The sequence below is a fragment of the Sinohyriopsis cumingii genome, chromosome 12, assembly GCF_028554795.1.
Source record: "Sinohyriopsis cumingii isolate HCF-2022 chromosome 12, ASM2855479v2, whole genome shotgun sequence".
Classification (NCBI taxonomy): domain Eukaryota; kingdom Metazoa; phylum Mollusca; class Bivalvia; order Unionida; family Unionidae; genus Sinohyriopsis; species Sinohyriopsis cumingii.
Window position 1 is genome coordinate 122,393,105 of NC_142972.1, and position 25,085 is coordinate 122,418,189.

At 33.8% G+C, this 25,085-nt stretch overlaps 1 protein-coding gene across 1 annotated transcript; it reads left to right on the forward strand.

Moving 5' to 3' along the window:
• Positions 1-1,012: 1,012 nt before the first annotated feature.
• Positions 1,013-19,980, forward strand: LOC149787369 (ubiquitin-like protein NEDD8). Its single transcript, XM_089977951.1, has 5 exons — positions 1,013-1,139; positions 1,353-1,370; positions 7,937-7,966; positions 9,042-9,124; positions 18,908-19,980. Exons 1-5 carry the CDS (start codon positions 1,122-1,124, stop codon positions 18,990-18,992), a joined length of 234 nt encoding a protein of 77 aa, XP_089834077.1. The 5' UTR covers positions 1,013-1,121; the 3' UTR covers positions 18,993-19,980.
• Positions 19,981-25,085: the final 5,105 nt, after the last annotated feature.

Genomic DNA, 25,085 nt, shown 5'->3' on the forward strand with positions numbered 1-25,085 from the left:
ATTTTGGTGAACCAGCTTTCATTACAAATTTTAAAAGTAGTAATCATACCCACAAATGAGTGCTTCTGACAAATTTTCAGAATTGTGTGGGGTTAGATGTCAGTGAGCTAATATATGGGATTGGGTGGTGGTCGTGGTGTTAGTTTTATTTTTTATTTTGTATAAGCCAACCAGTTTAAAGTAGCTGAGTTGATTTGGGATGTACAAAACTGCTAATATTTAATTCAAAATCCCCGAACATCTATGTCATATCAGTTACAATATGCGCCAGAAATACTCACAAAGACGCTATAATTCACTCACATTAAATTCACATAGAGTAACGTACAGTTCCAGGAACCCCTTTTGTGTCATATATAATGTTAATTTTGTTAATTTCCATAACCCAATATCATCCCTAATACCCTAAATACCCTTTCCATTAGACACAGACATTGACAGATTTTATTTAAAGTCAGAGTTGTGTTGCTGAGAGACATTAGCTCGTTGGAGCTATTTTACCGACTATAAACAATAATAAAACAATTAATTCAACAATCAGTCATATAGAACTTACGTAATTTTTGTTCAAAAATGTTTATATTATTTTAAGTGTTAAAAACACATGCATAATGGCTGGCCAATACACTAAGCTTTTCCTCCACCCCACCTCACCCCACCCCAAATGACAATCTCTGATTATAAATTTAGTGCAGAGCAGTCAAGATATTGTGGTTAAAATAATGGCTGTCCAATACAATCCTGAAGAATGCTGATTTTAAATAAACAAGGACAAGGAGAGACAATGTAAAACATTATAACTACTTATCTAAAATAAAATTAAAATTTTAAGTTGTCACTTTCGTAACTTTCATTTTAAATTCACATTTAGAATAACAACTATATATAGGTCAATTTTTTTTTTTTAAAGCGTTAACTGGCCGTTCTACCAACCTTATTCGCATCAAACTGAAAAACAGTGTATGTAAAACTATGGTACCCTAAATTGGTTTCCTACTCTGCATTCCGAAAATGTATTATTACTGCCGAACCGGATTTTTGACCAATTATCTTTAGGTTTTGTGTATGCTCTTTACTACTCTGCAGTGTTTCTCAGTTTCCGGAATCACCGAATTGCGAACATGTTGATCAAAGTGAAGGTTAGTTAATGAATAGTTAAATGTGTATTTGTGTCTTATTGTATTGAAACATTCATTACGGGCAGAAGTCCAGTTCTCATTTGCTGCCATAAAGCTAATATATCGCGAAAAGACTGAATATTTTTAAGTTGAACAGTACGCCGTCAGAACTGATCTATGACCAGCATTGTGTATTCTTCATTCATTCATAACTTCATCCCTCTTACTTTTCAGACCCTCACTGGAAAAGAGGTATGAAGACGGACTATTTGCTGGGTTACATCAACTAGTATCCATTATATGCCAAATTTTTTGATGACTCACACGTTTCAGTCTACTGAGTAAAGTTAAATGGGCACATCTATAGTAAAAGTCGTACAGATCATGTATGCGTTTATAGTACAAGTCACATGGGTCATGTATGCGCATTTACTCATTTTAAATTAAATATAAATTGTTCTTTTGAAATTTAAAACTAATTTTTTATAACCAAAGTCTGTTAAATACTGATTATTGATTGCTCTGCACCTTCACTGTCACCAAGAAACTTAAGACGAAAATTAACAATCGCTATGGACTTTTACAACGGTGGCCACGTACTAAAACTTGGGTCAACATAAGAGTGCGTCGAGAGGAATCGTCACAATCGAGGGTATTATGAATTTGTTTATCAATATGCATAACTTTCATTGTGATATCACAGCGTACATCATTCAATCGGTGTTGTACTGGATCACACCTTAAGGTTCATTTCGTCCAAAAATGTCTAACATTGATTTTGCCGTGGGCACCTGTCATGGCATCTAAATAATGACCTTCCAAAGGAATATGGATGTATACGAATCCAAACAAAGTGAATATTTTTCACTTAAAGGTATGTAGAAACAAATTCTAAAAAATGACACCCACTACTGAAATAATCGGCATTGAATGCCTACATGACTTTTGTGACTTGTACTCTAGATTTAAATGAGAACACATTTTAATGGTTTTGCAATATGCGTCCCAACAGTTCCTTGCTCAAGCTTAAGATTCAAGAACTGTTAATGCATGTTAACTTGAAATAAGTCTGTTCATAAGACAAGAACCATTTAGTAGTTAATGTTACTTTTAAATGAAGATATTAAATGCCTTAAAGTTACGTGTAGCTTTCTTACTATATGCACATACACATACTTCCCACAAATATGGTCACCCTCTGGAGAGGCCAACCCTCTTATATGGCCACTTTCCTGTTGCAGAAATGCAGATTTTATAAGAAGGGACCACTTTATATCCATATTCCTTTGGAAGGTCTTTATTTTCATACACATGGAAACTCGCACTCAATGTTAAAGTATGCAGACATTTTTGGACAAGATCAACCTAAAGATGTGATCCAGTAGAAACTGGATTGAATGTTGTGCACTGTAATGTCCAATTTTCATCAAGAAGAGTTTTGATGACATTTAAGGTGCATAGAATTTAGGATTGATTAGACTTTGATTAGACTATTCTTGTATTTTAGAACAGGAATTAAAATTTAATTTAATTGGAGTAAAGTGCAAATATGACCTGTATGACTTGTAAATTGAAATGCATGCTCCAGAGTTGTTTTGGTCAATATGTTAAGAATGTCAGTATACCTCTCCATCGATAACTTGCACACGACCGGGTCCACAAACATAGACTGCACTATAAGCGAGGCACGAGTTACCAAGGAACCTCCAAAAATTGAAAAGAATCACTTTGACATTGAGAAAACCATGGGGGGAGGGGCGTTAGGGAACTGGGCTGTTTAATGACTGAATGCTCATTTTACAATCACATCTATAATAATTTTATATGACGTGCTTTTTCTAATGAAGTTGTTTGCTATTCTTTTTAAATAACATTTATTTTCAAAACGTCCAACATAAGATTGTTCCAACTGGTTTTATCAACCGTCATGTGTACGCAAAAAATCTGTGTAATACGTCCATGCTTTTTGTTTTCTTGATGAGTCTGGTTTCCATAGTGGTGTTTAATAGTATCCTGCCAAATCGGGAGTTCCCAGAGCAGAGAACTAGACTAACAGTTGATACACCACCAAACAAGATTTTTTTGTTTTTTACAAAAACACACGACCACACGACACTTATTTCATGAGATAATCGTCTACGTCAAAACTCAATTTTTGTATTGTTCAGTTAGTACAATATTGATATTGTGATTTCATTGGAAGTAATAATGAAACTTTTTATCATCCTTGAGGATATCTCTAAGTGCCAGTTCAAGAATTCTCAGAAACTCGCATGCCCACAATGGTCCGTATCTGTGAAATCAAGCTCTTTATTTTACGAGGTATTCATTTTGCTTGGCTGCCTTGTTATCTTTGATCACAGTTATGAAAGAGTCAGTTAATTTAAGGTAGTTTATGTTACATACACAAACCATATATAAGTGTTCGATCGATTAAATGAAGTGAGTTCACCTGACATACAACCGGGGCCGCTAGATTTTAAGTTTGTAGGATTTTCGTGCCTTTTAACTTTTCTTTTATTCCACCTCCTTTATTTGATTCAAAAGACATAATTAACATGATAATACAAAGAAGGCCAGCTTTTAATTCAGTGCATCAATATAACAAATACTTCCACACATCAGTTATCAAAACACGGTCAGCACTTAATTAGGTTCTCAGAGAAATGCTCGCAGACATAGCTGTTATGGTAGATTGGTGCATTTTATGCTTAATTACAAGAGAACACATTGCATTTATGATGATTACACTAAAAGATAGAACTAGAACACAAATTTCAATTGATAAAAAAATTATTTAATTTGTATTTATTTATTAAAGTACTGCCTCCACACTGCGTAAGTGACATTTTCATTGATCAAAATTTCCTTACATATCGTTAATTGCGGTGTACTAGGAATGTCATTTGGAAAGAAAATGTAAACAAATTGTATGACCTATTTTTAAATGATATTTCAACGTGTTGATTAAAATTTCCAGGTCCTATATACTGTTTTCGATGATAAAGCGAGTGATACATCAGAGTTTCCGTTACCAATTTTGATCACAATTTTCTTCAAGTTCAACAAATAGGGATCAATTTTTGGGGTATTTTCTGGTTTAAAAAATGGGATCCACGCCTGACCCCGCATTATAAGCAGGTTCGCGAGTTATTGAGTGAGTTGTGTATTGATTGGTTAATATACAGTGACACAAACACAGTCATATATATACAAACACACATCTACTCCGTTGTAGCCTAAACCATGGTGAGGCAATGAAGTGATCCTGTAGCTTGCAGTGGAGCAATTAAAACTATTTTCATTGACAAAAAGATGACATGAGTAAAAATCTACTATGTTTTTTTTTTCTCAGGAAGTTTGGCTAATGGTAAAATTTGTAAGCCTATATTAGGGAAAATATAGTATGGTATAAAATTGGTATGTTTGCACCGACCTTACTTTGACCACCATGACAGATATAACACAATCTTCTTGCAGTAATTTACTTTCTAAATAAGGTTTCTTGTACCATATTTGGATAATCTGTAGAGGGTTATTTAAGGCATGCCATATTTACTACAATCTGTTTACATTTCCACAAAAGGATAAAATGTCCTTATATGGTACCCTAAAAAAAAAGGACTAGATCTTAGATGAACTAATATGGTGGAAGATCAAAACAAAATTTAGTAGGAACAATACAAACACTCTTTTACTTGTGTTTCTCGAGTGTCTATTGGCAATTCTGGTGTCAGAAAAGAAGACTACCTTAAGGATATGTATGCACTCTGTTCAAACATTCTGACAAGATGCTAAAAAAATGCCTGACTGCTCCATTGATAAATATAGGAATGTTTTAGTACCCTGTCCATAAAGTTAGGGTACTAATATTAGTATTAACAAACACAGTCCCAGTAATGTGAAAAGGTGGTTATCACTGCGTGCCTACCCATAATAGTCATTATAAGATAAACATGACATATCGAAACACCATCCTTTCTGGAGATTAAAAATTGAAATATTTAAATCATTGTCCCATATTTCAGTAAGAGGTCCCATTTGATATGTATCATTTTCTGCCCAAAATAAAATTAGTAGACAAAATTTCACCTCCACAATGTAACAAAAGTCAGTACTGTTCAAATGACCACTTTGCACGAACAGAGATTGTTCAGAAGACCAGCATTTACTTCCTCTGAAAAAATGCACTTTTAAAATTAGATTCTGAAGTTGGAAAAAGTTGGAATGCTGGCACATAAATTAGATCATGAATATCAATTATTGTTGAGTTTCTTCAATAGGCCTTCCCTTCCTGCCCCACCCCCCCATGTGTTTCTGGTCGACTGACCATCTCTTTTTTTGGGTTCCTGACCCTATATACTAAACCCCACCCCCATTAAAAAAGTCCCAGAATTGATTTGTGTATCTAATTGGTTTAGGCCAGTACTTAAAGTGCTTAGTACATTTTATGTATATATATATATATATATATATATATATATATATATAATGTTTAAGACAGTAAAAAGCTACCTACTTGACTACCTTCTATTTAAAAACCAAAGCAGTAGGAAACACACATATTTCTTTAGGCCTTATGGATTTTGTAGGGACTCCTGTACAGCAGTTTTAATTCCTGTACAGCAGTTTTAATGCATTCAGGTGAAAATTTGTGTACAAGTCTGATACAACAAAATCATGTTTTAGGTATATTTTATGTTAAAGTAATTGCACAGACATCTAGGAACATACATCTCTTTTTCACATGGGCTTCTGCAGGAATTTTCATCGTGGAGGGGGGGCAAAGCCAAACTCAGGGGGATATTATTTATATACAACACAGTGGCTTGTTTATAAGACATACACACACCCATTTGGATTCCCAGGCTCTCTCAGCTAAATATGCCATCTTGACATGCAATCAGAATCATATGGGCTAGATCATTTGGAATATCTAGGACTCCTAAATACATTTATCAGTCGCTGTATTGCAGCAAGTACATGTACACATTAACCAGATGCTAATCTTCAAGTAAAATAAGTACCTTAGTCATTAAAGTTGAATGTAATAGGTACTAAATTTAAGATTGAAGACATTTCTTTTTAATTTGTAACAAAATAGCAAAATAGACTAATAGCTTTGTCCTGCCTATAATACTTTAAGATGTAAACTTATATCCAGTCAATACATGAATCAAAATACCCACATATTATGTTGTGACCTTCAACTTATATCCAGTCAGTACATGAATCAAAATACCCACATATTATTTGTGACCTTCAACTTATATCCAGTCAATACATGAATCAAAATACCTACATATTATTTTGTGACCTTCAACTTATATCCAGTCAGTACATGAATCAAAATACCCACATATTATTTGTGACCTTCAACTTATATCCAGTCAATACATGAATCAAAATACCCACATATTATGTTGTGACCTTCAACTTATATCCAGTCAATACATGAATCAAAATACCCACGTATTATTTGTGACCTTCAGCTATTTGTGTACAGAATATTTATTACATGTAAATCTTCGATATATTTTTCTAAGTACTGTGTAAAGATAAAAAAAATTATCTTCCTTGCAATGTTATATCACATTGTATGCATAACTGTACTCCTGAATTTAGGATATTTAAATATACTCATTTTAAGAGGAGTCCAACTGCATAGACCCAGATCTGCCATTGCATAATGCAGTGGCAGATCTGGGTCTGTGCAGGTTGTTGGGAGTAATACAGGTAAGTAGAAAAGCAAGGCAGATTCTGGTCTACAGGCGCATTGTTACTTCAGATAAGGATCTTTGTTGTTTGCAAATTGACGTGACTTATAAGCTGATACACTTTGTTTTATGGAATGGTGGTCATTAATCACTCTGTCTTTGACCTTATCATGTATATACCTTTTTTTAGAATTTTAACATCTATACATTTTATTTTGTAGTACCACACATTTATATTTATTTGGAAGGATTTATCTTGCTGAAGTTTTTGTTTATTATTAATTCTTAATCCTTACACTTTTACAACTTAACTTATAATTGCCATTATATAAACATTATTTTCCTGTTAAATCCTATATATAAATATATCATGGACACAGACTGCTACTCGTGAAAAGGTTTGACATTTCTCAGAAAAAATGTTTAAAATTTCACAATTGGGTTGAAGATTTAAGAAGAATTTAGCATAGAAAAATGTTAACATTTTATGTGATGTTGAATCTGCAAATTTGCTTCATCAAAAGCATAATTTTATTCCACATATCCGTTGCAGGGGCGTTAGTGTTCCCCATGGCTAAGTTGTAAAAATGGGTCATTTCCAGCATCCAAGTTCTGTGAACACATTTCTAGTTCTTCACTTGTTTCAGACAATTTAGAATAATGTATTTACTGCATACTGTGTTTTAATATTTAGAATAATGTATATACTGCATACCGTATTTTAATATTTAGAATAATGTATATATTGCATACTGTGTTTTAATATTTAGAATAATGTATATACTGCATACTGTGTTTTAATATTTAGAATGTATATACTGCATACTGTTTTAATATTTAGAATGTATATACTGCATACTGTGTTTTAATATTTAGAATAATGTATATATTGCATACTGTGTTTTAATATTTAGAATAATGTATATGCTGCATACTGTGTTTTAATATTTAGAATGTATATACTGCATACTGTGTTTTAACATTTAGAATGTATATACTGCATACTGTGTTTTAATATTTAGAATAATGTATATATTGCATACTGTGTTTTAATATTTAGAATAATGTATATACTGCATACTGTGTTTTAATATTTTTCAGATTGAGATCGATATAGAACCTACAGATAAGGTATGTATATAAATATGAAAACATGCTTGTTATTCAGCTATTTTTTCAATGGTTAAAGATATATGCGGTTATTTTTTTCCCCAGAATTTTGTCAGAGTAGCAAGCAAACATACATTTTTGTTCAAGCCTTTAGTATCTTGCTTGTAAAGACCTTGGGATAAGATCTTGAATGTTTTGTTGAGTGCATTTCAGTCAGCATTCATCTTCACCAGCCAAGGTTCCGAGGTGATAACCCTATCGACACCTGGGCATACTGAGTAGATATTTCTGTGCTTCAGATCTGTGAATTTCATTGGATGTGGCGGCAGGCCACCACATCCAGTAAAAATTCAGTTATTCAAATTTGAACACTGTTCCTACATGATTGAGACAAGGGGAGCACACAACTTGAATGGATTGATAAATAAGCAATTTTCCAGTGCCTGTCCGTGTTTGCACAAATACCATTCTCTCAAATACACCTGTAATGGTTACCCTCTTGTACATATTCATGCTCTCGATGTTAAACTTTGAAAGTATCCCTTTTTAGGTCAATTGCTCCCACCATTTTAGGTTGATGTACAATGCATCATGCTATTAATTGTTTGGCATTACATACTTAGAGAGTCAACTTATGAAGTCCAATAGATGTCACTAGGACAAAGCATCAATATTTCTGTTCGATCCGCCAAGGTGTAGAAAGGGTTAATATTGGAGCATTGGCTGTCAAAGATGGCCAGCATTCTGGTTAATTTATAACAATGATTATTATAACATTTGTTTTAATGTAGTAAGAGTGTCTTTTTGGATTAAAGTTTATTTAGAATTATGTTTATTTTAATTAATGAGCATCATACTCACAATTAATCACGGTATTTCTTTTTCTTTAGCGTTTGCTTGAACAAATACGGCTTAGCAACCCTTCAAGATATTGTAGCTCTGTAAAATGTTATGCAAACTACTGGTACCTAATAACATATATTGTTTGTTTTCTTTGTTTCCAGCAGAGCTATGGGTTTGGACCTTGTAATTTTAGACCAGCATAATTCTCTAAGAATGTAGGATATTTATGTGTCAGAAGTTGTTTTTTTCTCAGGTTGAAAGAATAAAAGAAAGAGTAGAAGAAAAAGAAGGAATACCACCGCCTCAACAACGGCTTATCTTTAGTGGTAAACAAATGTGAGTTTTTGGTGCATCCAATATTTAGCTTCCTTGCAACGGGTAGATTATACTAAAACCTTATCTTAAAAAATATGCATGAGGATTACCATTGTATCATTAATTTTTGTTGGTCTCAGTTTTTGTTGTTTTGTATATTTAAAAAAATACATTTCATTGGGTACTTAGACTTTTGGATCTGCCTGTCAAAGTTTGTATATTTGTAGGTATTTACTTTTGCGGAAGATCGTGGATTTGATCCCCAGCTGTGTCATACCAAAGACTTACGAAAATGGTACTAACAGCTGCCTCGCTTGGCGCTCAGCATTAAAAGGTTAGTGTTTGGACTGGTCGGCCTGGTGTCAGGATAATGTGACTGGGTGGGACATCATGCTACATGTCTGCAGCATGATGCCCCAGTGCTAGACATCACTATAAACTGTCATACTGCAGACATCTTAGCAATATGACTAAAAAATTGTTAAAGCTACGTTAAAAATCCAAATCACACACACACACACACACACACACACACACATGTATTCAGTTTCATGGATTAACCACTAAAAAAGCCAAAAGTTAAGAAATCAAAAGAGCAAACTGTGCTAATAACAAATGTCAGTTGATTCAGTGGTAAAATGATAATGATCACCTGTGTGAGCACACCTGTTAGGCTCATTCCATTACACTGTTTTCATCCAAGTGCTCAACATCAAAAGAGACCAGATGAATTCAGTAACACTACACTAATCAGTATTAGCACATGTTTATCATCTCTTACATAAAACACTGTCCATAAAGTTGCATCATCTGTACGTTCTGATGACTATGGAATCAAAACAGTGGCTTAAGAGTGGTAAAATTGAAAAATATTGGTTTGGATATTGTCATTCCATGTGTGTACCAAAGACATAACCAACTTGCCCATTTCTCAATGCATTTAGCTTGTAGTGTCAGTGTTTTATGTGTTCAGATCCCATCAGATTGCAAAGATTCTGACTAAATTAGAGGACAAAGGAATCACTCCTTTGTTTAAGCCTACTTCATGTATAAACCAACATCAACCACTGGACTTGACAAGAACATAAATCAAACTTCCAATACTATTGTGTTAAAAAGGTCATGGAGACCATTGGGGATGAAGACATTGCTGTTGAAGATCAGTGTAATGTATAGCAGACCTTTAAAACCTCCTCAGTCAGGCCAATTGATAACTGAATGGATAATTGCAATTTATGCAACATGTGTGAATGATTGGACTTAGTTATCTGCAGCTTTGAGTTAGTTGGATTTGTTTAATTCAACGTTTTCAGGATTATTTACATGACCAATATTTGTTTGTACCAGCAGACTTAATTGACAATGTATTGATCTGTGGTTTTGTTTGAAAATCAGCGAAGTGTAAGTTTCAGTAAACTGCCATAATTAGTGCAAATACATACTGTTTCAAGCAGTTGTGTGGCAATCAATAGTGGTAGTATTTTACAGCCTTTGGTGTGGCAATCAATAGTGGTAGTATTTTACAGCCTTTGGTGTGGCAGGCAATAGTGGTAGTATTTTACAGCCTTTGGTGTGGCAATCAATAGTGGTAGTATTTTGCAGCCTTTGGTGTGGCAATCAATAGTGGTAGTATTTTACAGCCTTTGGTGTGGCAATCAATAGTGGTAGTATTTTACAGCCTTTGGTGTGGCAAGCAATAGTGGTAGTATTTTACAGCCTTTGGTGTGGCAAGCAATAGTGGTAGTATTTTACAGCCTTTGGATTAAATATAAATAAAATGAGGCATGCTTTCCTGAGGATTTTGCAATAACAGTTTCACTTGAAGAAAATATTTTGAATAAGTAATTTAATTTTATGTACTTGTATATTTATTATTCTTGATTTCAATTTTAGTAATACTTTGAATAACTTGTACTTCTCATTTCTTTCAATCCTTACTGAAGCATTGGGGCTCAAAGGTTAGAATGCTGGATTCACAACCAAAAGGGTGTGGATTTGAATCCTTCCATTCAATCAGCCTGGGCTGAATAAAGTAGTGTATCATTGGCAAACCAATTTAGTCCATTTGCCTTGGCACTAAATAACCTACTTGTGTTGATGTGCCATAAAACACCAAATTAACAAATCTGTCCTAAGTTACTCATCTCATAATACATCGATTTAACACATTTAAGGCAGTGGGTGGAAATTACAGCTACCAGATACCATATATAAGTGATTGACCTTGACAGGTGTTTGATTTGTGCTCATACAGGTGGTCATATCGTTTTAACCATCAAAGCAACCACGATTTCTTGTTGGCATGGTTATGTACTGGACCTGGAATCCACCAAATTAAATACCTACATATAAGCAAACTTTGAGTGGCAAAACCACAGATTTAAGTGCCCACAAAAATGTCCCCAGTTTCTTTAGTTATACCACATGGTTGGGAGCACCCTGTCCAGATGTATTAATACGATGTATGAAAATGTTCCCAGTAGTAATATGTATGTATGCATGTATAATATTAGTACGTATGCATGTAAAATATTAGTATGTATGTATGCATGTATAATATTAGTATGTATGTATGCATGTATAATATTAGTATGTATGTATGCATGTATAATATTAGTATGTATGTATGCATGTATAATATTAGTATGTATGTATGCATGTATAATATTAGTATATATGTATGCATGTATAATATTAGTATGTATGTATGCATGTATAATATTAGTATATATGTATGCATGTATAATATTAGTATGTATGCATGCATGTATAATATTAGTATGTATGCATGCATGTATAATATTAGTATGAATGCATGCATGTATAATATTTGTATGTATGCATGTATAATATTAGTATATATGTATGCATGTATAATATTAGTATATATGTATGCATGTATAATATTAGTATATATCTGTATGTATCATAATTTGAAGTGATACGGTTATTAAAGAATTCTGTTCTTCTATGATACACTTGAGAAACATTTTTGATTATAAAACTTGTAACTTGAGATTTAAAAAATTGCATATATTGTGATATTACTGTGTATACTCGCTTATAAGTTGAGTAAAACTGCAAACAACAAAGGTCTTGATCTGCCATAGCATAATGCACTATGCAGACCAGGATATTCTTTGTTCTACTGATTACTGCTAACAAACTGCACATACCCAGATTTGCGGCACATTATGTGATGGCAGATTTTGGGGCTGTGCGGCAGTGTAATTTAATTTTATTTTGCTGATATCTAAAAGATACATATATAATATGGGCCATGAAAGAAAACCTCCATTCCTACCTTTATTTAATTTTTTTAAAAAAGATACTACACCTGTGAGATTCATTTAGCCAAAAGAAACAATACCCTGGAATGTTTTTAAACTGAAATGGCAGACATTTATTAATTTAGTTGTATAGTAGTCATTTTCTGTCTATTGTTTGAAATGTGTTTGGTACATTTATGAAAATCAGTTGATGCATCAATAATCTTGAATTATCTCTTGGTTATATTATTGTACATATCATTAGGAATTAGTTTGATAAGATTCATATGTATACCTTTTATATACTTTTATTCTTACAATACTCCTGTTTTGTATACCTATTATATACTTATACTCTTACAATACTCATGTTTCTTATACTCATCTGCTCTACATTTCTTTCTTTTTTCTTTCTTACATCTTATAGTGTTTTCTTTCTTCAGGCTTTCCTCTTTTCTTCTTGTACCTATACCTCATTTGAATAACTCAGAATATAGCTGTTTATACACAAGACAAGACTTGTGCAGAAAAAGAATTGTACAGTAGTTTGTGGGATGGCTCCCCAACCCATGGCAACCTATGTACTGGGAAAATTGTTTTTTAAAAAAGATCTGGGTCTGTGCTGTTTGCAGTTGGGCTAGACTTATAAGGGAGTATATACAGTATACTTTTTTTATCTTTGTCATTGAAAATGAACAAGAAATTAGAGGAACCTTGGTAATGGCTGGATGTTTTGGTACACTGTAATAGGTGGGACACTTTCATGCTCTTAAAGTTGGGTCACAAAATCAATGTAATTTTTTCATGTCTTATAATTTTTGGGAAACCTAAACTTTTTTCCCCACCAACTTGTAGATCATTGCATTCAGTTAAAGCATTATAGTAAACGACTTACTGTTTAATGGTCAAATACCCACTACTTAATAGACTGGATTGTTACAAATTAGGTTGATATCAATTTTGATAAATTAGTACAGATGTGCAGTCAGTTTGTCTTGGACAAGAAGAGCTTATGGGATGACCTATTCTTTGTGATGTGTTGTTGCAACACCTGCACGGAGGATTCCCATGAATCTCCACAAACATTCATCCCACGGTCTAGTTGGTCCTAAATGAAAATGGTTCCAAAATGACATCTACTATGGCCGCCACAGCTGCTGGCTTTAAAATCTGTTATCATTACTTCTGAAGTGATGGTAATATCAACTTGGAATTTTCACTAAAGGACTTTATGATGTTTATTTGGTCCTAAGTGAAAATATTGCCAATCTGACATCCAATATTAGTGCTCAGAATTTTTTTTACAGGCCCCAGGCTTGTGACTTAAATAAACTCACAAGCTGTGACTGAAATTCCACAAGCCTGGACAGTTCATATCTGTCAACACTCAAGCTTGGAGAAAACCTCCTGATTTTTGGGGTATTTTCACACCTACCTCCCAATCTCATAATATCTCCCGATTTTGTGCAGAGAACTCTTGATTATCATATTATGTCTGTCAATTTTCATTTCTCAGACAGAAAATAAATCCCATACATAAGTAGATATATCGTATGTAATTCGCTAACACCATATTCTGTTTGATCACCTGTGTTGTGACAAAATAATTAATATCACACTTCAAAGTTTTTTCTTCAGTAAGTAGAACGTTAAGATTAAACATTCACGTAAATTTATGATTTTTTTAAACCCCTGCAGCAGTACTATTATACATTTTTTTATACAAATAATAAAACTGTCACTAATTACTTTCAATCCCATGAATGATAACTGAATGCTGTGTAATCTTCTCTGCAAACAAAACCATGTATCCATATCTGCCAAAGAAACTCCGCCAGTAAACACCTGGCATTCCTCTACCATAAACTTCAATTACCATGATTAAATTAAAAGAAGGAATAAAACAAAATATACCACAAAATATATGTGCCCCCAAAGAACTTAATTCAGAGTAAATATTTTATTTAGTAAACATACATGCCTAAAGAGTTAAACTAAGGAAATAAGGTGGGATATAAAACGTGGGAAAAACAGTTGCCGCCTGTACGGTAACTTCTGACTGCAGATTTGAACTGTCAAAATGAAATCCTAGGCATCGTAAGTTACAACAAAATAGGGCATCATTTATTTGCCAATCAGATGCTGGTGCATATATACACACACTGTAGAACATGGTTTCTTTGAAGTATGTCTGAAGGGCAGTCTTTTTCACAAGATAAATGCCATGATAAGGATTAACTGTTAATTAGTCATACTGGCCTTATGTGTGTGTACTTAAGTCTAACCTTTAGCTGTTATGCAGTTTAGCCACAGCTGACCAGAATATGAAAAGAGGGGCTTGTCCTGGGGGGAAATAAGGTGTGTCACAAAGAGATATGGCGCATCCCATGGGCACTCGCACATTGGGACAGGGGAGTGGGGGGGCAATAGTCGCCTCCTCCAATTACACCTTTAAACATGTTTTGTCCTACGTCCATAAAATTTCATGGCTGACCACTATGTGTCCCATCTCCACCCCCCAAAGAAAGTTTCTGCGGCCAACTCTGGCGTTTCCTTTGAGAATTTCACTCTTATTGGAATGGGATGATCGGTCAGTTTTTATTGAAAATGGAGCTTAAAAAATGCCACATAAAAACCTCCCCATTTTAGGTCCCAATCTCACTGTTTTATTTGTTATTCTCTCTACTTGGCTTTTCAAAAGTTGACAGGTATTTCAGATTCCAATTTCCATAGCCCGAAACTTACCTGTCTTTGATATTGTCACACAATGTTGCAATAGCCACAATTCCAATATAAATTTAATAAAAACGAATTACACTTGAACACTTTCCCATAACTGAAATGATCATGCTTTGCATTCTGTATATGCAGTAAAATCTGACTTCCAAGAAATGCTGTTGCTGTTCACAAACTTGTCAAAAATACATAGCAGCTTGAATATTCTCATTCAGGGTAATAATATGTAATAACTTTCGTTCTTGTACATGCAACTAACATCTCTTTGATTTACCTGCAATGGGTTCCACTTCCTGATCCTACCTATGCAAATTAGCACATTGGGTTCACCCACTGAAACTTTCAAAACGTCTCACTAGCTATTGTCAGCCAGGTAATGTGAAACTTTATTTTAGTAAGTGGCCACTTTTTCTTTAATTGCTGCTATCTAAAGTGCCCAAGGGATAGTTTTATATCAGTTCCAGTCATTACAGATTCCTATTTATACATGCTACATGTAACGGGCATAGACTAAAAGGTTTTTTGTTGTTGTTTTTTTATAGCTTTTTTTTAAAGATTTCTGAAAATTTGTTTTCTCAAAATGTGACTGTGTCAGGGGGTTTGGGAGTATAAATTGTATTTTTAGCAAAGTTTTCATTTGATAGAAATCGGATCTCAATTTCACATAGGACAGTGGTTATCTGATTTAGATTTTACCATGTTATGGCATGTATGTCAACATCTTGAAAGTACATTCATCAGCGTGATCAAAGTTTCCTGAGGCAAACTAACAGGCACCTCACTTTGAATACAGGGTGGGCCTGACGGGCACCTCGCTTTAAATACAGGGTGGGCCTGACGGGCACCTCACTTTGAATACAGGATGGGCCTGACTGGCACCTCACTTTGAATACAGGGTGGGCCTGACATGCACCTCACTTTGAATACAGGATGGGCCTGATGGGCACCTCACTTTGAATACAGGATGGGCCTGACAGGCACCTCACTTTGAATACAGGATGGGCCTGATGGGCACCTCACTTTGAATACAGGATGGGCCTGACAGGCACCTCACTTTGAATACAGGATGGGCCTGATGGGCACCTCACTTTGAATACAGGATGGGCCTGATGGGCACCTCACTTTGAATATAGGATGGGCCTGAACTAAAATTAGAGGGACCCTGGGCATCGGATTTTTTGAGTACTGAATATGGCAGCCAACTTAAAAATCTTATTACTATTTCTCCTGAACAGAAAAGCATATCACTATGAAGTTTTCACTAGGAGAGTTGTTTATATCTGGTTGGGCATAAATGGACATCCAGTGTGACTACAACAGTGGCCTTCTTGAAAATCTTGGGGTTTACACTAAATACTTTTTAATGATGTCTAGTTGATTCTAATTGAAAGTGGTGCAGATCTGACATCCAGTATGACTGCCACAGCAGCCATCTTGAAAATGTTCTTGTTGCTTCTCCTTCTGAATATCATCGGGGGGTTTCACTGGAAGACCTTTCATGGTGTAAAATTAGCCTTAAATAAAAATTATGCATATTAAATATGAAACCACTGTAGCCATCTTGAAAATCCTTTAGATACAAATTCAAGATGGAAAGTCATATGAACACTGGGTTTTATGTAGAACTCCTCATGTAGTCTAGTTGCTCCTGAATGAAAAAAATGCATATCTGACATCCAGTATAATCACCATGACTGCAGTCTCATAAATAGAGGATATCTGCATTTTTTTAGCAAATAAATAAAGCAAGGAAATATTTCACTTGTCACACAATTTTTTTGTTTTTGTTTAACAAAATGAACTATTTCCTAACATCTCCCCAAAACGGATTTTTTTATTGTATACCTTTTGGGTAAAATATGTCAATTTGCATGGATTTTTTTCTCCATTCCATGCCAGTGTGATTGTTCACTGCATTACTACATCAATTAAAAATGTTTCAAACTTTGTAATAATTTTAGAGCAGAAGGTTTTACAAATTTACCTTGTACAAAAAGTATTTCAAATGTTTTTTATTTTGCCAAAGTAATGTTAGACTGTTTTCAAAGGCAAATGAAGATATTTTTGTTTTCATTAACAGAGGTTGATACAGTGAACGTGATCATTTATTGACTTTCTGGAAATTCTTTTTGGAGAGTAGAGTGACGGTCCCTTTGAGGGACTCTTGTATCCATAATTAAATTTCAGATATGTACAATTTAAGCGGACATTGACAAGCATTTATAATAGCATTACCACAATGTTGTGCTAAATAAACAATAATTACTTCCTTTTTTGCACCAGACTAGTTTACATATGTGACATTACACATTGAATCTGTCACCATTCACCATTAATTAAATTTTTCTGGCTTGAAAATTCATTATCTTTCTTGTTGAACTTTGTTATGGATATTACAAGGAAAATTGAGCGTAGGTATGACACATCTCTTGTATTGATTAACCTCTTTTTTTCATCGTGTGGCCCCACACACATACATAAAGTGTTCCTCTTGGTTTCAGAATTATAGACACCGCTGCACTGATCTGATTAATGCCTATAAAATATGTTGAAGTCACATTAATAATTTGAAAATATTTAAAATGATGATCCCGCAGTAGCTTGATGTAAGCGGCTTTAGGTATCGACATGTATACTCACTCAGCTTAGTAATTCTGCTAATATTCTTTCTGCTTGACTGATCAGGTGTTACCTTATTCAACTTCCTTTGATTAGTCGATCTGATGATTTTTTTACATTCAGTTTGAGTAATGCATTCATGAACCTTGCCTTGACCTGCTAAATCCTTGATTGGTTTGGATGAATGTCCTAGAACATAGTGGACATTACCATTTGACAACTATATTCAGGGCATAGAACATTTAATTGGTTTGGATTTTTGTGCCATAAAACAAAAGATTGATTACAACCTGATAAATCCATCAAATGTGATCAAAGTGATACATTGAAACAACCAGATATCCAGAATCAACGGTTGAATTAAGTGTTATGTTACAGTTTGTATCAAGTTGAAAAACATAACCAGATTGATAAATAACAATTTGTTGGATTGTTAATGAACATTTTAGCTTGCGTTAATTCTTTAAAATATATGACAGATGTGAATACATGATACTTCCATTGTATGTGCCTAACATATTTGTAAGTTTATTCAGTATTCCTGTCTCTTCATATGTATTCACTGCTTTGTAGGATTGCTTATATCAATGAAAAATAAAAAATAGTCATTACCACTTGACTACATGAAACAGTGAAAGTTAGTAAAATAGCAGTGGAAATTTATGAATATGGCAAAAATTGGATTAGTCAAAGTCTGCATATATTTTCTTAAAACGAATAACATTGAGGTTACCGATGCCAAGTATGATATGAATTAAGTGAGTACTATATTTCTGTTTCAAGTCTCACGATACCATGTGTCTTAAGGATTAGACACTATTAAAGTACTTTATTTTGTGTTGGAGAAGAAAAAAATATGCATGCCCCAAAAAACCAATATAAAATCAATCACAGTAATGTGTAGCAGTTTAGTAATTGAACAAATGCTGGCCACTGTTTGTGATCTTGCCAAATACATGTCTAATTATTTGTCTAAGTGTTGGGACACTGAAAAGGTTATTTTTTTTGTGTGTGGCTTGTAGTCATCAAATATGAAACAATGATTATTTTCTGTCCATAAACTTGCATGAATTGGGTAATTTGTATTTAATTCTATGTTAGAATATTGATTATTATAGTTTTTGGACTTTAATGCTGAACGAGTTATGGAGCCTTATCTTTATATCACTCTTATTTCCAGGAATGATGAGAAAACTGCAGCTGATTACAAGGTGACTGGTGGCTCAGTTCTTCATCTTGTCTTGGCTTTACGAGGAGGAGTGTGATGTGTTCTCTTCTCTATGCAGTGAATTCCCATTTAAATGCTTGTACATGTAGAGTATTGCACCATGATATTTAAAATCAGAATGTAATTATTAATAAGGAGAGGTATCAATAACAATAGTGACTTTTAGAAGGATTTCTATTTCATTTTTATAGCCGATTGCATTTCATCGAGGAAAAATATCATTTTATGACAACTATTATTTGATTGGCAAACAGAAGGTCAGCACAAACATAACTTTATATTGGTATCTTTCAGATATACTTAATTAGATTGGGATATCATGTTGACAGAGTTTTACAAGCTCAGAAAGGTTTTTGCAACACGTATCGGTATTTTTTTCACTTGTTTTGAAAATTGATTACCTATGGTCTTTTTATTTGAAGCCTGTATGTTTTGTATACATGTGTAGTTTAAGTACATGAAAATGTCACAAGTTCATGTTTAAAGTAAACATGTTGCATGCGTATTGACACAACAGAAAAATATATACACCCTGTTTACAAATCTAGTTGTTTGGTGAAGTCATGGGCACGTAACTAACTTTGTATACATCTGACATATTGTAATGATAACCAAGTTAGATTTTATGGCAAAATTTAAGGGCTAATAATCCCTGCTGGACTAAGAACTCTGTGCTTACATAATATTGATTCTGTATGGACACATTTCTGGCTGTCTTTATTTTTGTTGTCTAATTGTACAGAGTCTTGTTGTTTGGAAAATTTTGCAATGACTTGAATCCCTAAATTAACCCTGCAAGTCTATACAAGTTAAAAGTAGTAGAACTGTGATCACTGAATGTGAGTATCTCAGTTTTTGTTCTAATGAAAATTAGAGCCATGAGGCTTAAAGCAATATATTATGTTCCAATTTATTTTGTTAATAGATAATAACCCTCAAAAATACAACTTGTACTGTCTGGTATGCTGAAAATTGAAATGATTTGAATGTATTAATTAGTACATGTAATAAACAGCTTAACTTGTTCCATGTTTTTGTTTGTTTGTTAAAAAGCTCTTCTCTAGAGTAGAGCTTTTGGGATGACCTGTTGCCTGTCATCCAACCATACGATCACAGGTTATCACTTCTGAAGAAATTAGGATTGCCATGAAACTCTGCTCACATTCATGTCAAGGTCTATTTGGTATTAACCCATTTTATTCTGAATATGACTACAGTCATAATATCTCATTCTATCCTGAATACACATGTGGTCATAGTATCCCATTTTATCCTGAATAAGACTACAGTTGTACTCTACTGTATGTGTGTAGTGTCTCTAGAAACGTGTTATACGTTACAAATATTTGTGTACTTCTTCACCAACACAGGAAAAGGTTAAAGCGTGCATGCACAGTGAAATCTAAAAGAAACGTGGTTGGAAAAGAAATTGTTGGCTTGAAAATCGATCAATAAAATGATGGATGACAACTCAGATGTAAACATGGATGTTGATACTGAGGGTAGTGACATTGAAGTTGACAATTTGGATGATTCTGATGATAATATTGACTTAAATGAGGGGTTAGAATTGAATCAAGTTGATGAAAGAGATGATGCATGGTGTCAAGCACTTTTCAACAGTGATTTGGAGAATGAAGCCGACTTTGAAGGCTTTCAAGAGGAATGGGTCCAGGATGATTTTTCACCTTGGCTGCAGCCACGATTTAAATTGAAAGAAGGGGCAACAGTTAAACACCCAGAAGAAGCCGATGCACAACATTACTTTGAGTTATTTTAGGATGATTTAATCTGGAAAAAACTTGATGAAATAAACTGTTATGCTGTACAGGAGTATAGAAAAAATCCCCATGCTGCTGTGTGATGCTTCGTTTTACCACAATGTATTTAGAATTGCTTCTCAGGAATCAGGCACTGCAGTTGAAATTGGTAAACAGGATAAAATGGGTTAAGTGAAAATGATGCTGCTCAGATATCTAAAATGGCCACTACAGTAACCATCTTAAAAAACTTGTTTTCACCAAAGGTGGCACTCACCAGATAATATGTACTTTTGAGAGAGTGACGTATGTAAGGTGAAGTAGTTTGCATTTAAAACATGCACAGTGGAGAGAATGTTTGCATACCTCTATGCTACATTAATTTAATGTGGATGATATTTCTTTTGGATATTGTACTTTTGGAAATTTTACATGATTTAAGCACACTGCTAACTAAAATGACTGCTCCCTTGTGTTAAAAAATCAGTCTGAATTAGTCTAAAGTACACTATACATAGCAGCTATTAAAATAGGGAAAATGAATTTTGCCAGACTAGACAATACCAGCTTCTGAAAGTGCAATGAATGAATTACCAAATATATAAAATGTAAAAAAAGTTACCGGCTCTTTTTTATGCAATTTACCTCTGAAGTTCAGGAAGTGAAAATGACCAAGTAGAGCTAGCACTTTTTTGAAAGGTGCACATTTGAAGTAAGGCCAAGCTGTATACTCTATAACCCATAGTACACCCATCAATCATACACCAAAATAAAGGGAATTAAAGGTTCTTTGCATTATACCTAAGATATACAAGGTCTTTATAACCAGTATAACCAGTGAGGAAAGCCGGGGACATTCTTTTTCTTTAAAATCCTAACCCTATGCAAAATGCGAAACTGTATAGTGCCACCTTAAAGAAAATATAAAAATGTTTTCAATTATTTTTTTTTACTTTCATATAATTATGCATGATGTTCTGAATAAAATGGTACATTCATATTGATGTTAAGCATGAAAATAAGCTAATTATGATCATTTTTCTCTTGCTTACATAATTTGCCATGAGGTATGTTTGTGTGAGTAGTGACCTTAATTATGGGGAAATTAGAAGTCTTAGAATATAGGAATAGAGTCAACTTAAATTTAAAACTGTTGCAATAAGTGACAGAAATATATGGTGAAAGTGTTTCTTTTCATTTATTTGCAATGAAATAAAAAAATAAATGAAGAGAAAGTGAATTCGCTTCTTCCATATTAAACAATAGGCAAATATTTTACACTTTGACCTTTGACCTTTATGAACCTGATGAGTTACCTCCCTTTTCTAATTGTAAAAATCATTGTTGATATCTCAGAAATAATTCTGGCTAGTTTCATGTTCCTGTCATTCAGCATAACATTGGTTGCTATGTTTACAAAATGTAATGTGCTTTCTTAAAATAGCTCACTTTTATCATGGGGGGGGGAGGCTGGACTTGTTAGAGACTCTGACACTCATAAATACTGTTCTGTGTGGGAAAAGGCAGGATAATTATTCAAAAGGATTGTTTTGATGCTTGCAACTTAAATGTTTCAGCCATATAAACATAATTAAATCATATAAAAATAATACCTATATCTTCTTTATGGTGGCGCTCACCAGATAATATGTACTTTTGAGAGAGTGACATATGTAAGGTGAAGTAGTTTGCATTTAAAACATGCACAGTGGAGAGAATGTTGGCATACCTCTATGCTACATTAATTTAATGTGGATGATATTTCTTTTGGATATTGTACTTTTGGAAATTTTACATGATTTAAACACACTGCTAACTAAAATGACTGCTCCCTTGTGTTAAAAAATCAGTCTGAATTAGTCTAAAGTACACTATACATAGCAGCTATTAAAATAGGGAAAATGAATTTTGCCAGACTAGACAATACCAGCTTCTGAAAGTGCAATGAATGAATTACCAAGTATATAAAATGTAAAAAAAAGTTATTGGCTCTTTTTTATGCAATTTACCTCTGAAGTTCAGGAAGTGAAAATGACCATGTAGAGCTAGCACTTTTTTGAAAGGTGCACATTTGAAGTAAGGCCAAGCTGTATACTCTATAACCCATAGTACACCCATCAATCATACACCAAAATAAAGGGAATTAAAGGTTCTTTGCATTATACCTAAGATATACAAGGTCTTTTTTAAATAGCCAGTATAACCAGTGAGGAAAGCCGGGGACATTCTTTTTCTTTAAAATCCTAACCCTATGCAAAATGCAAAACTGTATAGCGCCACCAAAATACTTTTTTGTTGTCTAGTTGGTCCTAAATCTGACATTCAATATGGCCACCATGGTATCCATCTTGAAAATTTCATATCCAAAATTTAATTTAAAAATGAAAAACAACAGGCAAAATTGAACTCTGACTGTTGCAACCAGATTACAATAGATTTCATTCACAGGTCATAGTATTAGATATCACATTAAATAAGCTGCTTATTATTTTTCACACTATTTGTTAGCACCTATGGGACACAGACTAGAAAGTATGATTCAGTAATGGCTACCCTTAGTGCACTGTTCCCAAATTGTGGTTTGTTCCTATTTACAGTAAATAACTTCCAGCAAATTAATTAAGTAATTATTCAGAGAGTGCATATCGATCGAAAATAATATTGTTGAGTATGACTTGCAAGGTTTTTCTCACAGAAATAAAATTAGGTTCTCCAACTGTGGTACACTTCTAGTAAATGAAGTGGGAGGGGAGAAAATTAGTAAAAAATCTTATTCGGACTAACCATCCTAATTTTCTCTTCACTTGAAATGGGTAACATGCATTTTATATTTCTTGGGTCTAATAGATCATGTGGCAACTAAATGCTCCAAACCTTTTTCCATTTCTTGGGCAAATAAATTAAAATTTTGATTCCACTCCACAGTTTCAATATACGTATGAAGTTGCTTCACCAAGTTACATACAAAAGTCACTCAAATAAGTGAAACTAAGTTAATCAGTGGTCTTGGTTATTGCTAGTCCGTCAAAACTTGCTATGAAACCTTACAGACACATTCACCCCAAGGTATAGTTGCTTCAAAATGAAAATGGTGCCCCTTGGACATTTTATATTACAGCAATTGTGGCCATCAAGGGCTGATAATTTTTGTTTCACCCAATTGTCCCAAATTGTAATCACTTGCCAATATTTGATGAGATGTGTGCGCTTAAATCCATAGAAATAATAAATGAAATAATGTATGACGTTATTTATTTATTTATTAAAAGAATTTGCGTTTTTCAAATTATTGGCAGATACTACAAATTTGGCTACTTCAGGTATATATGCTCAACCTGCTGGATTTGAAAAACTTGTATGTGCACGTCTGTCACAGGACCAGCACTGAGGCAAGAGTTGATAGCTGTGTCTGGGATGAAGTCCTCAAGTTCTGATTCATTTCCTGAAATGTTTTTTAGAATTTGTAAGTCTCTTGGTTTCATGAATTCCTTAATGAAGTCTTGACTTGAACTAAATTCTTGTTCACAATAAGCAGTGGATGGGCTTATAATAAACATGATTTTGAACAGTTTGCATATCAGACTTAGAGAAGGTAGACTGTTTACTAAGAATGTTCCAAGAATTTCAGCTGGTGGGACCTGTGACTACTTGAAAGCGCTCGTCTTCGCTTTGAATTCTAATTACTACTGATGAATGGCAGGAAGGTCTTCCTTTTTTAAAATAAATTCAAGACAATTGAGAAAAACATGTCTTCAATCTAACATATCTCCACAGCTGCCCTCTCATAAGGAAAGTGCATGTAGTCACTCGCAAATACACTGGTTAAATTTCCAACCTGTGTCAGTTTGGGATATTATTTACAATAACTAAAAAACATCATTCCTTCTAGGTCAGTTAATTCAAGCCAGAGATAACAATCAACCTGATGAAAATGTCTCTGTTAGATATGTCATATTTGACATTTATTGCTGCCACAGATTCAGGCTTTTGTCTCATTGGAGTTGACAGTCAACATGATGAAAATGTCTCTGTTAGATATGTCATATTTGACACTTATTGCTGCCACAGATTCAGGCTTTTGTCTCACTGGAGTGGACAATCAACCTGATGAAAATATCTCTGTTAGAGATGTCATATTTGACATTTATTGCTGCCACAGATTCAGGCTTTTGTCTCAGAGTTGAAATAGTTTCCTCATACACAGTAGCAATCCCTTCACTTTCACATGAATTTTCCTTTTCCAAAACTTTTTATTACCATCCTTGTGAAAATAATTTAGCGAACTCATTTTATTCACAGAGTAAATATCAGTTTGCTTGACAACTACTTCAGAAATTATCTTAACATATACTTTGTCACTTAAATACAGA

Coding starts and splice junctions, on each gene's coding strand:
- LOC149787369 (XM_089977951.1), top strand. Junction 7,967..9,041: donor ATATAGAACCTACAGATAAG/GTATGTATATAA, acceptor TTTTTTTCTCAG/GTTGAAAGAATAAAAGAAAG. Junction 9,125..18,907: donor ATCTTTAGTGGTAAACAAAT/GTGAGTTTTTGG, acceptor TCTTATTTCCAG/GAATGATGAGAAAACTGCAG.